Source organism: Mercurialis annua, linkage group LG2 (genome assembly GCF_937616625.2).
Source record: "Mercurialis annua linkage group LG2, ddMerAnnu1.2, whole genome shotgun sequence".
Lineage (NCBI taxonomy): Eukaryota > Viridiplantae > Streptophyta > Magnoliopsida > Malpighiales > Euphorbiaceae > Mercurialis > Mercurialis annua.
Genome location: NC_065571.1, coordinates 3521772 through 3540731, shown reverse-complemented (window position 1 = coordinate 3540731; position 18960 = coordinate 3521772). Strand labels below are relative to the sequence as shown.

The 18960-nt window shown below is 34.9% G+C and overlaps 2 protein-coding genes across 5 annotated transcripts; one reads left to right on the top strand and one right to left on the bottom strand.

The window, feature by feature from the left end:
* Positions 1-424: 424 nt before the first annotated feature.
* On the top strand, positions 425-1881 carry LOC126669869 (glycine-rich cell wall structural protein-like). Of its 2 annotated transcripts, none has more exons than XM_056104579.1 (2): positions 425-1310; positions 1359-1881. In XM_056104579.1, the coding sequence occupies exons 1-2, from the start codon at positions 457-459 to the stop codon at positions 1741-1743; spliced, it is 1239 nt and encodes a 412-aa protein (XP_055960554.1). In that variant the 5' UTR covers positions 425-456; the 3' UTR covers positions 1744-1881. The 2 variants fall into 2 exon arrangements, with proteins under 2 accessions (XP_055960554.1, XP_055960555.1); XM_056104580.1 differs by having other exon boundaries at positions 425-1339; positions 1406-1881.
* Positions 1882-2238: 357 nt separating this feature from the next.
* On the bottom strand, positions 2239-15831 carry LOC126669863 (uncharacterized). Of its 3 annotated transcripts, none has more exons than XM_056104575.1 (24): positions 15542-15831; positions 13333-13413; positions 13092-13191; positions 12867-12951; positions 12743-12792; positions 12112-12191; positions 11738-11797; positions 10202-10301; positions 10022-10099; positions 9309-9376; positions 9103-9171; positions 8948-9025; positions 8739-8834; positions 7868-7938; positions 7660-7737; positions 7441-7534; positions 5568-5711; positions 4865-5076; positions 4666-4780; positions 4175-4324; positions 3984-4091; positions 3799-3908; positions 3625-3720; positions 2239-3323 (listed from the first exon to the last, which is right to left on the bottom strand). In XM_056104575.1, the coding sequence occupies exons 1-24, from the start codon at positions 15584-15586 to the stop codon at positions 2786-2788; spliced, it is 2706 nt and encodes a 901-aa protein (XP_055960550.1). In that variant the 5' UTR covers positions 15587-15831; the 3' UTR covers positions 2239-2785. The 3 variants fall into 3 exon arrangements, with proteins under 3 accessions (XP_055960550.1, XP_050219397.1, XP_050219396.1); XM_050363440.1 differs by having other exon boundaries at positions 2239-3320; positions 4175-4306; XM_050363439.2 differs by having other exon boundaries at positions 4175-4306; positions 5607-5711; positions 15542-15829.
* Positions 15832-18960: the final 3129 nt, after the last annotated feature.

Here is an 18960-nt window from a genome sequence, read left to right as displayed (position 1 = left end):
AACAAGCTGGAAAAAAAAACAAGCTGGTTTCCACATTTTATGTGGGAATTCATTTTTTTTCATCATACAGTAATCTAACTTAATTATATTATACATCAATGTAGCTTTATTATAACTAAATGCTGAATTACTTGACTTAAGCGACGGTGATGGGGTTCTATAGACCAGTGCTTAGTAGTAGTTGAGAGCTGAGACAGTCTTAATTATTTTACCGGCCAATTATGTTCCAAACTATAAATGTTGACTTTTGCGTCAAGCAAAGATTTTAAAGTCTACACTCCCATGCAGAGTGTACGTACTATACAAAATAATGAAAGAGATGTGTTTTGACTCCGATTTACGTCATTTAATGTGCACTTTAACAACTAGCTTGTTGCCAATACTATAAATAAGTAGTGATCTCAAAAGCTAAGAAAGCATTCCTCTTATTATTTTCTTTGCTTTAAACTTTTTGAGATGAAAATGAGGTCAGTTTGTAGTAAGTTAGGAGTTGTAGCTGTTGCGTTTTTGTTTGTGCTAGTGTTGGGATTAGCTGAATGTAGGAAAATTCAAGAAGATGAATTTCCTGAACTGCATGGAGGTGGTGGTGGATTTGGTGGAGGAGGAGGTTCTGGAGGAGGACTTGGGAGTGGAGGTGGTATAGGTGCTGGTGCTGGTGCTGGTGGTGGCTTTGGAGGAGGCAAAGGTGGTGGTATTGGAGGTGGAGGAGGTTCTGGTGGGGGTTTTGGAGGAGGAAGCGGTGGAGGGATAGGAGGAGGAGCTGGTGGTGGCTTTGGAGGAGGCAAAGGTGGTGGTGTTGGAGGAGGTTCGGGTGGTGGTTTTGGAGGAGGCAAAGGTGGCGGAATAGGAGGAGGTGCAGGAGGAGGATCCGGTGGTGGTATTGGAGGAGGTTCAGGTGGTGGCTTCGGTGGAGGCAAAGGTGGTGGAGTTGGAGGAGGTTCGGGTGGTGGTGCTGGTGGTGGCTTTGGAGGAGGCAAAGGTGGCGGTGTTGGAGGAGGTTCAGGTGGTGGTGCTGGTGCTGGTGGTGGCTTTGGAGGAGGTAAAGGTGGAGGTGCGGGAGGAGGAGCCGGTGGTGGTGTTGGTGGAGGCAAAGGTGGTGGTGTTGGAGGAGGTTCAGGAGGTGGTGCTGGAGGTGGTGCTGGAGGAGGTTCTGGTGGTGGCTTTGGAGGAGGCAAAGGTAGTGGTATCGGAGGAGGTTCAGGTGGTGGTGGTGGTGTTGGAGGTGGAGTTGGAGGAGGTTCGGGTGGTGGTGCTGGTGGTGGCTTTGGAGGAGGCAAAGGTGGTGGTATCGGAGGAGGTTCAGGTGGTGGTGGTGGTGTTGGAGGTGGAGTTGGAGGAGGTTCGGGTGGTGGTGCTGGCTTTGGAGGAGGCAAAGGTGGTGGTGTTGGAGGTGGAGTTGGAGGAGGTTCGGGTGGTGGTGCTGGTGGTGGCTTTGGAGGAGGCAAAGGTGGTGGTATCGGAGGAGGTTCAGGTGGTGGTGGTGGTGCCGGTGGTGGCTTCGGTGGAGGCAAAGGTGGAGGTGCAGGAGGAGGAGCAGGTGGTGGCTTTGGTGGAGGTGCAGGGGGTGGTGCTGGTGGCGGCTTTGGAGGAGGCAAAGGTGGAGGAGCTGGTGGTGGTGTTGGAGGAGGAGCCGGTGGCGGTTTTGGAGGTGGTGTTGGAGGAGGACAAGGTGGTGGTGGTAAGGGAGGCGGGGGCTTTGGAGGTGGAGCAGGAGGGGGAGGAGGAATTGGAGGCCGACATTGATTCCAATAATTGGTGATCTTTTATCATGATGCTAGCCAGTGTGAGACATGAAGAGTCGCAAAAGTTTATATGTACCAAAAGCAATGATGATCATATTATAGCAAACTATGAATGAAATAAGTTAAAGCAACTTTTATTGTATCACAATTCGCATCCAACAAATTATCCAGCATTTTTTTTCGAATTCTTAATTGATTTCATGATTTGTCCAATCATATTACATGCAATAAATAAATAAATAATCAAATATCCATCATCTTGTAAATAATTAAACTTTAGCTGGAACAAAGTGAGGCGCTAAGGACTAAAATGTCTCAGGTAAAGCCGTAAATTCTGCATGCATCCATTGTCCAATCTAATGCAAAGCATGCAAAAATCTTATACATAAATTGGCAATGTTGGAACCCTAATCGGTATACATTGATGATTTGATTTCGGGAAAAATGTAGAAACTTTACTATCACGCAACCAAACAAGCATTTGTGTAACTGAAAGTTGGAATAATAATTTACATTGGGTCTATAAATGATAATTGTACTACAATTAAGAAAATTTGGCTTCTGGCTAACTCACTAAAACCCTTCCCCTATTACAACCAAACCCCACCACCACCACAAAACTGAACACCAAAAGACACAACCTATTCAGGACATAATTTGATGTCCTTGCCTCCCATAGTTCACGCAGCTAACAAAAACTAAGTAACGCCAAAATATATAGAAAGACGAGGGAAAATGTAGAAAAAGAAAAAGAAAAATTAACACTGGTAATTGTTTTACAAAAGCAGCAATAACTTGGATCAACGTCAGAAGACTAGTGAAAGGGGCCAAATTATGAGTATTTCGTCCTTACCGCAGATGGCGCTATACAGTATCCTCTCCTACCATCACCTGAGCTATATATATTGCATTCACGCATTTACTTCCGTCCACATGCAGTTTCCTTCAGCAGCTGAAAACTGACTTGTAAAATCCATATGTCAAACAGAAAGCCAACCAGATAGATATGTCAATTGCTGCAATTAAATCCGTAAATATCAAATTCAAGATCCATTTACAGTCATTTCCGGTGAGGATTTCGGAGGTATTAATGGACCATCCTCCCCACTTAGCTGTCCATTTTCTGATGTGTTGTGCAAACAATCAGAACAGCTTCTAGAGGCGGCAGGATCTTCATCCCTATGATTTTCCTCCCCCGAGTTACTACTCGTATCGCTACAGCTTCTAGAAATCACGGGTTCCTTCTCTAGATGGTTATTGTCACTTAAACCCTTGCTACCGTCAGCTGTTCGAGAAATTGTTTGCACTGTGCCGGCAACTTTCTTACTAGGTAGCTGGCTCAGTGATGAACACAGAACTGCAAATACGCTTTCTCTTGTTTTTGAGTGTTTACCGAATCGCTGCTGCTTCTTTCCTGGCTCCAGCTCCTTGTCCCTAGAAGGAAACTTCCGCTTCAACTTAAGAGACTCCATAGTTCCTTCATCTTCCTCGGAGGCTTCTGACTGTTTCTTAGGAGGCGGTCTATAATCTTCGTCGTCCTCATCATCAGCATAGTCAACCAGTCCACCAGATCTCGAACTACTACATAAAGATGTAACATGAAGCGTATCACATGAAGCGTCAAACCATACTTTAAGGGATAAAATAAAAATCATACCACCTTTTGCTAACCAAAATTTAACATCTGTTTGGTTTAATTTGATTTTGATTGATATATATTACTAATATTAGTAAAAATGACATCGTTTTAAAGTTTGGTTTTCGGTTTGTTTGGTTAACTAGTCCATTATAACCAAACCAAGTTAAATTTTAGTTTGATTGGTTTGGATTAATGAATCGGTTTGGTTTTTGCTCAGCCCTATCTAGGAGGTATATGTAATACCTTAATGATGGATGACTTGCAGCAACTCCATTAGAAACAGAAGTGTCGGGCTTAACCCTTTTGGCATGTGATGCAGATGCCGTATCTTCTTCATCACTGATTATGTATCAATTCCAGTCAGAAAAATTTAAGGCAAAAAAATTAAGTTAAACATGAGCATTAACTAACACTAACCTGTCCTCATTAAAGTATTCTTCCTCTTCTTTTTCTAGAGCACGCTCATCAATTCTCCTTCTCGTATCTAATGTGCTACCACTATTTTTCACAACACAATTCTCTAGACACTGCAATTATATTTGTCAGCGAATGGAAAAACTGAACCAAATATTGAACTGGAAAAAGGAAAAAGTTGAGAATACCTGCTCATATTTAACCTTAAAAGCCTGTATGGAAGCTAAATGCTCAAATTTGACCAACTCATTCCAAAATGACTCGACCAAATACTTGATCAATGATTTCAAATTTTCCTGAGTACATCAAGCATCACCGATTAAAACGAAAGAACGCATCCAAGAATAAGAACACATAGAGTTACTAAGAAAACGGGCACCTTGCGGATATACTCAAAAAGCTCTAGAACTGCAGAATGCAGCAGATTGTATCGGTTGCCATTGCCAACAAAGGCATCTAAAATTGGTTTAAGGAGGTCGTGCTTCACAAAATGATTTATCAGATGCTCATCCTGTGATTGCAATAACTGCTACACATCATTAAAGATTTCCAAATATTAAAATTTTAAAAAAAATCATAAGACAAAGCTCTTCGGATGGTAAAAAACCTCCCAATATAAATAGTTCGAAAAAAAAACCCATGTGGAATTAAAATTGAGATAATGATGCAAGTTGTTCTCTTTTAAATCATGATTTTATTACAATCGATAGTGAAACCACAACAAAAGCATAGAAGTACCATAAGAATTAGGAAGCTAAACACTGGTATAATTTTGAAAACAAGATGCAAATGACATAAGTTAATTTTTTTTACATGGCTTTCTTTTCCGGTCGTTTTGATTAAATAATGTGTTCCATCAAAAGAACTTACATGACGAGAAAGAATAGTGCGAACAAAACGAACTGCAGCAACAACAAGGTACTTTTCCCTTCTTCGCGTTAGTGTCAGAACTTTATCTATAGCATTATTGAGGAGAAAATTACACCTGCACAAAGAAGACATGAACATTTTACAAATCATGAAAGTACAAGATGGAAAACAAATTAAAAAGGTTGTAAAACGATGTTACTTTATTCTATAAGGATGGTGTAGAACGCAGAAGCATAGCAATTCACAAATGTTTGAGAGTATTTCTGGCTTCACACTCTTTTGATTTTCAACTCTTCCACCAGTAGATCTTTCAATTGATTGAGCAGTGCCTTCAACTGGGCATGATGCTGTTATAACATCAATCAACTGCCCCACGTGCTTCTCATAGAAAATCTCAATAATATTATCTCTCTGTAGCAAAGATATACAAAACAGTCAGCCACCAAATCGAAATAAAGCACTCGACGCGACGTGTAGGAAGGAATTATATTTGCAAAATATATTCTACCGACCAGTTTTTCTTATAAGTCACAGATAACATACAAATTACATGTCAGCATTCAGAGACCTACAGCTACAAAAAGAAACATAAATGCAGTGCCTACTCTGGAACTACTGTTAGAAATAGAACTGCCGAAACATAACGCGAAGGTCTGCATATAATGTGCCGTTTAAAGAAAAATACAAACAGGTATACACCAACACACGATAATATAGGGCAAATTTTAAAAGTTAATCCAAGTGAAATGAATTGAAATGTATGGTTTTTTTTCTTTTTAGAGTTAAAGGGGGAGAAAAGGGATAAATAGGGATCAGAGCAAAAGTAATTGCCACATACACATAACATTAAGCAAAACAAAACAAAAAAGGAAAATCAACACGAATAAAAACCATAATCATACTTCATATTGGAACTTGGAATGAACAATCAAGACAGGCACCTGTGCATGCGCTCCTGACAATGTATATGAATCCAGCAAACTACGAAGGATCTCAAGAAACTGGCAGTGCATGTCCTCTCCAAAATCTGTTATCATACCTTTAACCTGAATAAAAAACAACTGCCAGTCTGTCACAAGCTAAAGGAACAAAGCAACATATAGAATATACAAAATGTAGTTGGCAGTTAAAGACATGCTGAATCAGCAAAGCATTATAAGTGGACAGCTTGGAGTAATTTGCAAGAGCTAGTGGTTTGATAGGCCATAATTCAAGATTAAATGACATTCAGATCTTAATTATAAGGAAAAACAGAGATAGGATAGAAATTTATTCTAGAATCAAGACTAAGAAAGGTTTAAGCAATCACACCTAAAGGGATCCAAGGCAAATAAACCTAGGGTTTGAATGAAATGAATCAACATAATTCAAGTAATATACTATTGAAATTTTATTAATTATTCCAAATTAATATATACTATTAAAATTTAAGTAATATAATAATAGTTATTATAATAATCTTGGATTCCAGTGCAGTCAATTTATTCAAAGCAGAGGGGGGGAAGGCAAAAAAAAGCAGCAGCATAATTTAGATCTAAACCAAACACAACCAAAAGCAGCACAGCAACATACCATAGCAGGTATAAAATTATACCAACATGCACTACGAAATAACTCATGAAAAGAATTATAAATTTAACCTAAAGCATATGAAGAACTTACTGGAAAAATTAAAGTTTGCAGACACATAAAGAGTACCAATTTTGCTCTAGATACACTATGGTGAAACAAAATAGAAAGCACGACAAAATAACCAAGATAAAATGAAAGATTTTCCCATCAAAAAACAGCTCAAGGATGTGTTAAGCCCCACAGAGAAACTTTCATTTAAGAGAGTCCATAACAGCGTATCGCACAAGCTGACAACAAACAAGAGAAGTCGAGTCTAACTTTCAATGTTGAAAAAAGAATTATAGCATTAGAAACTTAATCCTAAGTTATAAGGTCAAAAAAATTTCAATCAAGCCAGAAACTTAATCCTTAGTTATAAGGTCAAAAAAAAATTCAATCAAGCCAGAATAGATGTTTTCATTGCAAGAATTCCAATTTAATATATCAGGGGTGTTTTGTAATTTCCTGAATTTCAGAGAATAAAATTATCATGGAGTCATTAAAACTCTTTAATTAATTGTCATGTCATATTGTTAGATAATGATTAGTTTTATTCCTTAAGTTCAAGTTCCAATATAAATTTGGACAAATCTTGATAAGTCCTTGGGTTTGTAGAATTGTTTCTCTATAAGTACTTAGACTTGTATCAAGTTTATTATCATATTTGAATTTACTACACTACAGATTCCTGCAATTAGAATAATGCAGATTCACTTCTCTCTGTTCTTTTCTTTTATTTGATTTCTAGAAATTCAATTTATTATTTATTGTCTTTTAATTAATTTCTAGACCTGATATCCTAAATTGAAACTCAGATTCCGCTGTTTTCTATTCAAACATATCTAGAAAAAAGTTGCTCAAATTTGCCCTTCATCAACTTCCTAGCAACTTATCTTTTAATGTAGCTTTTTTTTTCACTATGGCAATAACAAGTAGATAATTTGATCGCCTACTTCCTATTTTTTATTGAAATTCAATAATTCATAATAGAATCAATGAAACATTATTTTTTTCACTCTTGAAGGGTGCTGAAAAATGCCCAATTCATCTCTTGTTGCCAGTTTGGACATGTACATGAATACCGAGGTTTTGTATATCATTTTGTTAATTCAGATGTATCTGAGCCTAGTAAGAGGTATTTAAACAAACTCATCGAGTACATACCAACAACCCTAGAAGTGGAATCCCTTCTTGCCTAACAACGTAAGAGCGCAGAAGGTTCGGATCCTGATTCAAGAAAAGAATAAGGATATCTGTCCTGCATCCATAAGAATGATTTGCAGTTAGAGTTACGAAACGAGTGATGTGTTAGCCAGAAAATCCAATGGGGAAAAAACAATGCAACATATTGAATTTGAAGACATAGAGAAAGGTCATCACTACCCAGTTAATATAAGCTTATTGTCTTGATTCTGCAAAGCTTCTGTTATGATATCAAATATACCTTCGTTCATGAGATCCCTACAAGAACCAAAATTCTTTACTCGTGATTTGTTTTTATGCAATACTCATATGGAAACATAATTCACTAAAAAAAAAATTATATAGCTAAATGAATGAGCAAAACTGTCCTAAAAAGTTATGGACATACCTAAACAGCCGGAGTTGCTGGACCATCTGCAAACTTTTGCTTAAACTACAGAACTCATGCAGAAAGAATACCTATTCTCATAAATGTAGAAGTAGAACGAAAATTAGAGAAAGCTACCAAAGGCCGTAAGCAGATATCATAGACGTCAAAATCATCAAAATGCCCATACACTCACTAACTCAATATTAGCATGTGCTCAATAATTTGTGATAAAAATGCAATAGTCTTCCGTGGAATGTGATCTTTGCACCTGACCTTGGGATTACAAGTACATACGTCTGACATCTGGAACAGGGTAAACAATCTATAACTATAGAGCTGAGAAACAACCTATGGAATGGCTCTAATGACAAGACAGTTCAATTTCCTAAGAGAAAAGCTCTCTAGGAAAGATGGTCCATTTCCTATCACATTAGTACTGAACAAGAGAGCTGAGTTAACATCCAATGCTAACCCTGCTACAGCATATAATTGTCCTCATTTTGACAATCAAATGTTATAGCTGAAATTTTAAGTAAAGGACACTTTCAAGAATTACTGGTTTCATCCTTTGCAGTATATATTTATTTCAGCATTTTCTTATATGTAATCATAAAATCACTAATGTTTGAGAAAAAGAAAAATTAACCACATGTCTAGAAACCTATAGATATTCTGAATTGGAGCATATACCAGCAATTAAACAGTGATCAAGATGTATACCAAGATAAGAATCTAACTAAAAAGATAAGCAATCCCAAAAAAGAAAAGAAAAAAACTATTACTTCATCCAATAATATTCTGAAATTCAGATCAATCAACTCTCAAGCAATACTCTATTCCTATCATACTGACAGAAAAGCAGAAAATAAATTTCAATGTTCACAATTACCAAATTTTTCTTAGATTCTGCAGACGTAGTGGGCGATCTCAACCTCGCAAATAATTCCTGAATAAACGTACTGTCATCCTTTAACAAAGAAACAACCTAGAAGAAGGAATAAAATTAGAGATACAAATAACAAGAGCCAACAAATGCAAACCCAATTGAAGACATATTAATGATATGTAACATATTAAAGAGAAAATTTGAAATCTTACAACTGCATTATTTCCATGAATTATGGAATTGAGATTTTGAACTGTTGCCTCATCCAATATTCTAGCCAAGACAACATCCTAAAACAGATACCAAAAGATAAGAATTCTCGGTCTAGAGACGAGCAAGGCACTAGTAGTAGCTACACCCAAGATACCTTCAAATAGCCAACTCTATATGTCTGGTGAATCTTTGATAAGACAAGAGGATCTTTGATCGGTATGGCCTTAGAAAATGAAGATGTGAATACATGTCAGAAACAAGTTATGACTTCAAGAAAAAAACAAAGCATCTTGCACCCTATTCCTGCAATACCCTTCTCCAGCATTAAGTGAAAAAGGAAATCAGTAGTTAGCAATTTACCTCCTTGAAGACAACATGCTCTTTCAAAAAATTACGGTGATGTTGAACATGAGATATTTCAGGGTCATCTGAAAACAGGCATTTCGTCACCATCAACTACTAGTACTGATGAAAAACAGATCTCTAAACTACTGCACTATAATGTATGGACCAACTTAAATTAAGCATAAGAAACCAATTACTGGGACCAAAATGAAAAAGAAGGGGGGAAAAATGTCCAGGATTAGAGAGATTCGATAGAGCATGAATATCAGTTCATTTAACTAATGCATAAAATGAGAATACAAAAAAGAAGTATTTAATAACTTTCTAGACTATGAGAATAATCCAATACCACCACAAACACTAACATGAATTTATTATTTAGAGAGTAGAGGCAGCAAAATGATATAGCACATGCATATCCGAAGAGAATTTAATATCTCAGTTTAATCACTAAAATAGTTAACAATTTATTATCTAACCACAGGTTTCACTCACCATTAACGGCTTGATCACCAAAAAGATCAAAATTAGTTCATGCTCAAATTACAGCACATCATAACATTTATCAGAACCCCATATGAAATTAAAAGAAACAAACAATATTCAGAATTGGCATAAAGCATAAGGGAACTGTAAAGACCGAGTTGCTCAAATGTTGTTGGATTTTATTCATACACTACAAAAATATATACAAAATGCTGCACAACAACAACTAGAAGAATACTTACACTCAAGGGAGCCGATAATATCCATGATCAATTCATCGCCAAAAATTTTCTCAAAAATCTGGGGATTATTAAGAAAAACTGCAATAAACAGAGGAAATTAAGAGAATGGTCAAGCAGAATAAGAAGAAACAGGTATTACACATAAATTAAAAACGATATGTGTCTACAATGGGTACTGACAGATTCCTCTGACAATTTTAAATATCATGTGAAGGCCATCAGTATTATCCAGATCTTCACATATTTTAAACAGGTCCATCAGCTTGTGGAAGAACTCTTGCTGCAGAAAAGAAATTTTACTCAGAAATTCAACAACGATCAACCACTGAATAATATGAAAAACTTATATCCAGGAGAATATCAAGAAACAATTGTTATCCGGGAAAAACGAAACATTATGAACAAATTATACAAATAGCACATTATGATTGTCAGCCTCAAAAAAAAGATAATCTTTTTAATAACTACCAAGTATTTTATTAGGACATACAGATGAGACAACCAAACAATCATTTCCTGACCATGTTATCCAATTCAATGAACATACTGATACTCATAAAATTCACCACCATCAATATTCACTTATTGCTATAAGTTCTTAGCTTCTCCAAAGAAGAAGAAAAAACAAGGTGAAGAAGATATTGGTGCTGTTAATTTGAAAGATTGCACCTCTGTCCTTTCTTTTTTTTTTCAAGCACTAGACCTAAAGTTGGTAGAATTTCCATTATGGAATCTCCATTGGCACAATGAACAATAAAACTGTACATAATCACAACCAGCACCATGATGAAGGTATTGCAGTTAGTGTGCATCAGTCAATTCGGTCACTACGTACCGAAATAACTGAAACAAATTGTTGTAATTTTTTATAACCGAACTATGTATAAACCAAATATAATCTAACCGAAATAATATTTAGGGTTTGGTTGATTATTTTGGTTAACCGAATAAACAATATTAAAGCAGACATTGTACTCCATGTACACTCGCTCATTCACTTTTTTTCCTACAGAAGAATCATTCTTCAAGAGCAAAGATAAATTGGTGGACTTAATGTGAAATCAAACAAATATAAGAAATTTTGCAAAATTGGTAAATTTTGCAGCAGCTAAAGATAATTGCAGACCATTAATTCCCTAATACTATACTGATCTGAGAACTTCTTCGCACCCATCAAAATATAAATTCAAGATCCAAAAGGCCGAGTGTATAGAATAAAGGAAAGAAAAAATAGAGATGTTTTGGTGAATGAAGAACAAAGAGAGGGCTGAGAGTCTTTGGATATTTCTAAAAAATTACAATATACCATTAAATATATATATACACACACATCAAAAGAACATCGTTTTAAATTTCAGTTAATTTGGTCGGTTCGGTCAATTCGCAAATTTTAGATTGATAGCGAAACTGAATTAACCAAAATTTCCATAATTCTTAACCATAATCGAACCGAATTAACCAAAAATCAAACCCAAATAAAATTTCGGTTTGGTTTGGTCAATTAATTCAGTTATACTAATTGCAATGCCTTTTTACTAACCAACATGTGTATTTATGCAAAAGAATGCAGAGATCAGCTCAGAAGCATAATTGACGATCAAAAATTGATTAAATAAATTGACAGTTGGGCACTAAAGTTGATGAAAAATGTGAAGACAACATCATCTAATCAACGAAACATAAAAGACAAACTGACAAAGTTCATGTGAAGCTTACATCGTTTAAAATAAGCTCTGCCAATCTCATCTGATCAGAAATTCCACTGTCAGATACAGTCTGCAAAATAAAATCATTCAAGTTTGTTGAGCGGCCATCCACAAGAATGAACAAGTCCACACACAGTTCTACACATGATAACTAGAAACACATAGTTCTGGTTGAAAGAAACGAGCAAAACAAAGACATGAAAACAATTTATGTAGGAAAGAATCTATGGTAACACCCATCACAAGATTTCATCATCATTTACAAAATTCAAGTGAAAGAAAGAACTAATGAAATTGCGAAGTGCAAAGTGCAAGTTTAAGTGCAAGCGTAAGCGCAAAAAAAGTGTGTAAAATGAAGAATGACAAAAACAACAACAATCGAACCTTCAGTATCAACGGAAGAGTGGAAAGTTCAACTGCAGGCAACTCCCTCAACTCACTATTCATACTGTGAAACGTCTCACCTGCAATATTGAATAGGAGTATTCAAAACTTATCTCATCATTATAAATTATAATGTATTTACTTTGTTTTGGCAACAGAAATGCAAGTACCGCAAGAATGAAACTAGACATTCGGATATCATGTCAATGAAAGAACTTTAGGAATGAGATAAGAACCTAAGCCACATGACGCAAAAACTACTCTGATTGTTCAGAATGAGCTATACTTTTAGCAATGAAATCATTTCATATGCTAAGAGATTGGACAATTAAATGTTAAACACGGAATTCCAACTTAAAATTTGAAGAGAAAAAACAAATGAATTTTGGGCAATCTTAATCAGTACAAAAATCTATTAGTAAAACAATAAGCACAAGAAAGTATATAAAGACACCCATGTAAAAAGAAGCATAATAGACATATCTTGGGTTTACATCAAATGATAGAATCTTACATTCAATAGCAAAAAACCTTCAAAAGAAAGAGAAGTTCTTCAAAATCAAGACTAATGTTAAATCATTGTTTAATTGAGAAAAACAGTTTTTGGGTAGATTTGAATATTAGTACTTACTGTTTAGAGTACTAAACTGCAGACTTCTTTGCACGTTACAAATATGATCCCTAAGAAAAGCAAACACACAGATTCAGCATCAGAATACCTTTAGAAAAATCAAAAAAAAAATAAAAGCTGTTACCATATGTATGAGCATCCTGTTGTTTCTTGAAAGCTCAACGCTAATTCTGTAGAATATTCTGGGTCTCTCCATGAGATTATCGTATCTAAGAGTAACAAGTAAAAACAACAAAATAATTAAACTATTTGACCAGCTCAAGAAATCATGAGAACATTACATTGTGCTAATTATCTTCCAGGATTAGAAAGTACTAGCAACGAGCTGACAATTAAGTCGCTAGAATACCTTCTTGCTTTCTGTATATGTCATCTGGTATGATACGATGCAGAAGTAACGTTTCATTGTCTTCTTCATCAATAACAAACAGGCCAAGTTCTTCTGATCTCTGCTTTATAACATTTAAATTCATCCAAATGCAGGACATCAATTAAACATTTTAATAACTACATATAGTTTTTTTTATTAAATTCAACATAAATATGTAGCTAACAAAAGGAAAGATCCAATAAAAAGAATTTGAACATACCTCCAGATAGTCAACAGTAACATGCCCTGTCCCTTGGTCATCCCATTTACCATCTTCATTCAGGCGGTAAACCTTTACCCGCTGCAATAATGTAAACCAAGCCATATGGGTGACTACTCAAGATTAAAAAAAAGACAGATTAAGCATAATACCAAATATGCAAGATAAAATGCTTAATTGTAGAATTAAAAGTTTTCTCTTTTGGGGCTAAATTTGGTAATAAATTTAAGCTAAGTTACTATCTTATCTTGTCATGATCATGTAGATGCAACCCTACAAGATGAACTCAGAAAACCACGATTGTAAATATGAATATTTTATAGTAAATAATTTTACCCAATTGGGTTTAGGTATGGGTATGAGGGTTGAATTACATCGTCTGGGTATAGGTTGAATTACATCGTTTGGGTATAGGACAAATTACAATTGGGTACGGGTCGAATTATATCGTTTGAAAATGGGTCGCGGGTAACAACACCTTGCACACATCCTAATCTTTATGCCTCTTCATCCCTACCCTTCAATTTATTAATCTACCTTTATCTTTTGTGCCTGTCTGTTTATCTATCTATCTATTTAACTAGTTATCAAATACATGCAACATTTCATCACTTCATGCACAGCACATTAAAACTTTCAGCTACTCAGTTTTCCCAGCCTAGTAACATTCCCGCACCCAATTGTAGAAACAGACATTTGAAAAGAACAATCATTACATGAGCATGGTTCTCTAAATGTGAGCAAAAAAACAAGTTCGTGTCAGAAATTGATATGCATCAACCATGAGCAATCAGTATGAGTTAAATATTTCTAATCAAAAAGAGCTATAGACTTTGAAAACCAAAATTGTTGGTTATATAGCAGACAGATTCGTGCAAAGGAGCGCATACAAGACACCACAAAAGTAGAAGAGCAATATACATGACTTTAAGCCAAATTAATAAGGCAAGAGAAATGAGGACGTCCTAAATACAGAGATTGATGTGCATAACAAAAGAATAATAAATGGCATGATAACTTACAGTAAATGCTTTTCATAACAAACAAGCATCAAAAAGTGTGGTAAAAATACAATAGAATTAGAAACCATTTTGATTCGAATATCCATGTCAATAAAATGATGGTCAATCTTTAAAGGAAGAAAACTAATTCAATTCAAATGCAATCATGCACTGCAGCAACTTACGCAATTGCAGAATGTGCCAATTAAGGAAAGAAAAGAAAGAACAAGTGTGGATGAGAAAAGTGAAAGACAGCATCCCCTACATATAATAAGCATCGAAACTTTATTTTATATATATAAGGAGACTCGCTTCAAAAAAATCAGTAGCTTGTCCACAAATAATATCGCCACGATTACACACCAAAATTCTCATTTGCCATGGGAACAAAGATCAAGATTGACCTGACAAGCTATAAACTAAGATACTAAAAACAATCCATTTAATCCCATGCCATAATAAAACAAATCTTTCTTATTTTCCATGGGAACCAAGATCAACATTGACCTGACAAGCTATAAACACGGATACTAAAAAAATCCATTCAAAACCATGCCATAATAAAATAATTCTTCCTTTCAACTCCGACAAGTCTCTGCGCCATCACTTCAATAACTCAAGTTGCAATGATTCAACTTCAGTAAAAAGTTTTACATTGCTACCATTTGTATAAACCTTCAGTCCCCATCGCCTAAATGAAAAAGAATGAACCGGACACAAGCCTAGGAACTAAACAACCCCTTTCCATGCATAGTTGCATACAAAGAGAACATACACTTGCAGCCTCTAACAAAGCCTGTGAACTGATTGAATTGCATTACTTACTTACTGATAGGAATAACAAATAATATGAACTACAAAATTCTATACGAACAAGAACCTAAGCATCTATTAATTACATGAATTAGCTAGCACGAGTCCATAAACTAACCTAAAATGATATCATACTCTCTCGAAACCATGAAAATATACATATTTGCACAAGTAACCCATGAAATTACCAAATCCAACAGAGTTACACCATAACTAACTACAGATTCAACACCGTTAAGTCTTACACAAAAATAAACATATAAATAGAACAACATAAAAAAACAGGAACCATAATTTGGAAGCAAACTCGAGCTTCCAAATTACTAACTTCACAACACGCCAAAATCTAGGGCAAACACGAATTAAACTACACACAGCTTCGGAAAATAACTTACCTGCATCGAATTGGAGTTTGCTTGTGATTTTTCTAATGCGCCCATACTTAGCTGTAGCTTAATACTCAAATTAGAAACCCCAAATTTGCCTAAGACTTTATTAGATGTTAAAAATTAGGGTTTAAAGATAAAGATAGATAAATTAGATAATAAATTAAAAAGATAAATTCAGGTTCCGGGATCAACAGAAACCCTAACCGCCATTAACGTATCTAAATGAACCTTCGATTTTTTTTTCTCTCAAACTTTTTTTTTCTTTCTATTTACTTTTTATTCTTTCCTGTGCAAGTGTCGTTCCTCGCCCTTCGATAATAGAAAGAGAAAAGTACTGAATAAAAGAGTACTAATGCCCTTGAGTTTGGACTTAATTACGGAATAGCCATTACTAGCTTATGGTGGAGTACTAGTGGTATTATTATACACTGCGGACTGGATGACCACTACAACAGTGCCTGGAGACGCACACAGATTCATCTGATTGGCTCATAAGTAAGACCACACGTGTCTTACTGTTTGCTTGTTGGCGCGATGGTTCGCTCGTTTTTGGATCAAGGTTTGATGACAGGACTCTAATAGCTTAACCAATGATTGAGAAACAGGCAGACACGTGAAATAAGAGGTTGCACAAAATTTAAGGAACAAAGGATTATTTTACCCCTCAACTTGGCACGAAATATAAACGTCAAAACTAGCAAAAAAAAATGGCTTTTACCTTAAATTTGGTAAAATCGGATCAAAAACACTCCTCCTCATTCTCATCCAAGAGAGTGAGACACACTCTTCGATATTAATGGTGGTTTTTTTCCCTATGTGATTTTTTATGGCAAAAAGTTTAAACTGATCCTATTTTTGAACATTTTAAATTAGAGCAAATTACTTTAAAACTCCTCACGTTTATCATAATTCACAGTTTGGTGTCCCTTATTTAAAAATCAAACGATTTGATACCTCAGTTTTGATTTTGTAAACTATAAGACCCTTCTATTAGTTCCGTTAATAATTTAAAATTTAATTTCAAACGATTCGATACTTCAGTTTCGATTATATAAACAATTTGATACCTCAATTTCAATTATGCAAAAGATTTGATAGGGATGTGCATCAGTGGATTCGGGATTGTGGTCGGTTCGATTAACAAAAAACGATCGGTTTTTGGACCATTTAAAAACCGAACCGAAAAGGAAAAATTTTGATTCGATTCGGTTGGTAACCGAATATATATAAAATATGGTAAAATAGAACAATATTCATTTGCAGTAAAATGGAACAGCGCGCTCCAACCTTTTTAGGCAACTAGAGGTCGATCCACAACCTTGATACTTTTTATTTTCTTAAATAAAAATAGATAAAAAATTCGACTATTTGATGTATATAATATAATTTCGGTTATTTTGGTGTTTTTGGATTTCTCAAATCAAAAACCGAACCAAAAAAATTTCAAAACCGAACTGAACCTATTTTCGGTCTGCTTTGATTTTTCGTTTTTAATCGATTTTTGCACACCCCTACGATTTGGTACCTCATTTTCAAACGATTTGGTACCACCGATTTCATTACATTAACGATTTAGTACCTATATTTAATTGAAGAATCTTATAGTTTACGAAATCAAAACTGAGGTATTCAATCGTTTGATTTTCAAACAAAAGGTACCAAACTGTGAATTATGACAAATGTGAGGGACCTTAGAGTAATCTGCTTTTTAAATTAATACCTAATAATTTTTTTAAAAATAATTTAATCCCTTTAATTTAAAATTTTATATAACAAATTAACCCCTAAATTTTATATATATCATAAATTAACCATGAATTAATTTTTTAACAAAAAAATTAAATTGTTTTAAATTTAAAAAAAAAATAAAGGAGCAGCCGCTCCCCTTTTTCGGCGAGGAGAACTCCTCCTCGCCGGAAATCAAATAAAATTTTAAAAAAAAGTTCACAAAAACTCCTTGATTAATTAGGATTTAATTGGGATTAGTTAGTATTTAAGTTGACTAATTATAATAAATTATGATTACTTAGAAACTCACTTTCCAATTAAGGTGTCACGTAAGCATAGGGGTATGATTGGGATTCCTTCAAGTTCAAAATAAACTTGAGGGAGTCATGTTCACGATCTACACTGTTCATTGTAAAATAAACGGTATGGATCAAAAAGGTACAATTTTAATCAAATTAATCTACACCATTCATTTTACAATGAATGGTGTAGATTATGAACATGACCCCCTCAAGTTCATTTGAACTTGAAGGAATCTCAATCCATAGGGGTGCTTTTGAGCCGGTTTTGCCAAGTTTAGGGTAAAAATGATTTAGTTTTCCGGCTTTTGACTTTTTTGATATTTTGTGGCAAGTTGAGGGGGTAAAGTGATACTTTGTTCAAAATTTAAATGACACACTCAAGTTATATTAACCTTGGAATGTTTTTTCCTTTTTAGCCGTGTTTGGTTTATGGAATGCAATTAGAATAAAATAGTTATTCTATTTCATGGGAGTGCTTATTCTACAAAATCATATAATTATAATTTTATAGATAATTATTTCATATATTAAAGTAAAGAATACTTATTTTAACCCCAAGGCGTAGATGAGTTGGTAAGGCGCTCTTTTAGCTTAAGTGAGGTCGCGGGTTCGAACCGTACTCATGTATGCAGCCGTTTAAAACTTGGGGCCAAAGCTTTGCCTCCCGCAAGGGACCTACCCGGCTCGAGTGGGGATTAGTCTGAATGTGGAAGGCTTAAAGGTGCCGTTTCATAGTTGGAACCCGTTCAGGACACCTCATGATCAGATCAAAAAAAGAATACTTATTTTATACGAAATAGATATTACATTCTGCACTTGTTTCATAAACTACACGTAGCCTTTGTATTTTGAGAAAATAACTCACATAAAAATGACCAAATGATGGTTTTTGGTCTTATATAAAAAATTCATCATTTCTTCCCCTCTAATGTTTATATTTTTCTGTCCTATTTTTTCTCAATAAATTGTTCCATTTTGAGGATCTTGAAGTGTTTTGATGAATTATTTTTGTATGATGCGTACGTGTATTTCCGGATATGAACGGAATATAATCTTTTAATTTTGAGTAATTACATGTTTTGATTCTTGATAATCTAGCTGTCTCAATATTTTATTAATTCATTTTAATTTTTTCGTGATGGTTAAAACTTTCTTATTGCAAATTACTATTTGTTTCAACAAAAAAATTGCAATAAATTAAGTTTTTAAGCTGCAAATATCCATGACAAATTTATAGTATTTAAATCAAATTAGTTCTCCCCTCTCTCAAATAGAAAACCCTAGCCGTCAAGCGTTTCTCCTTTATTTTTTGCTTCGGCTGCCGTCAATGGTTTATTTTTGCCGTTGGCGGTAGCCATTTCTTTTTTATTGCTTTAGAATAAAATAAATGACCGA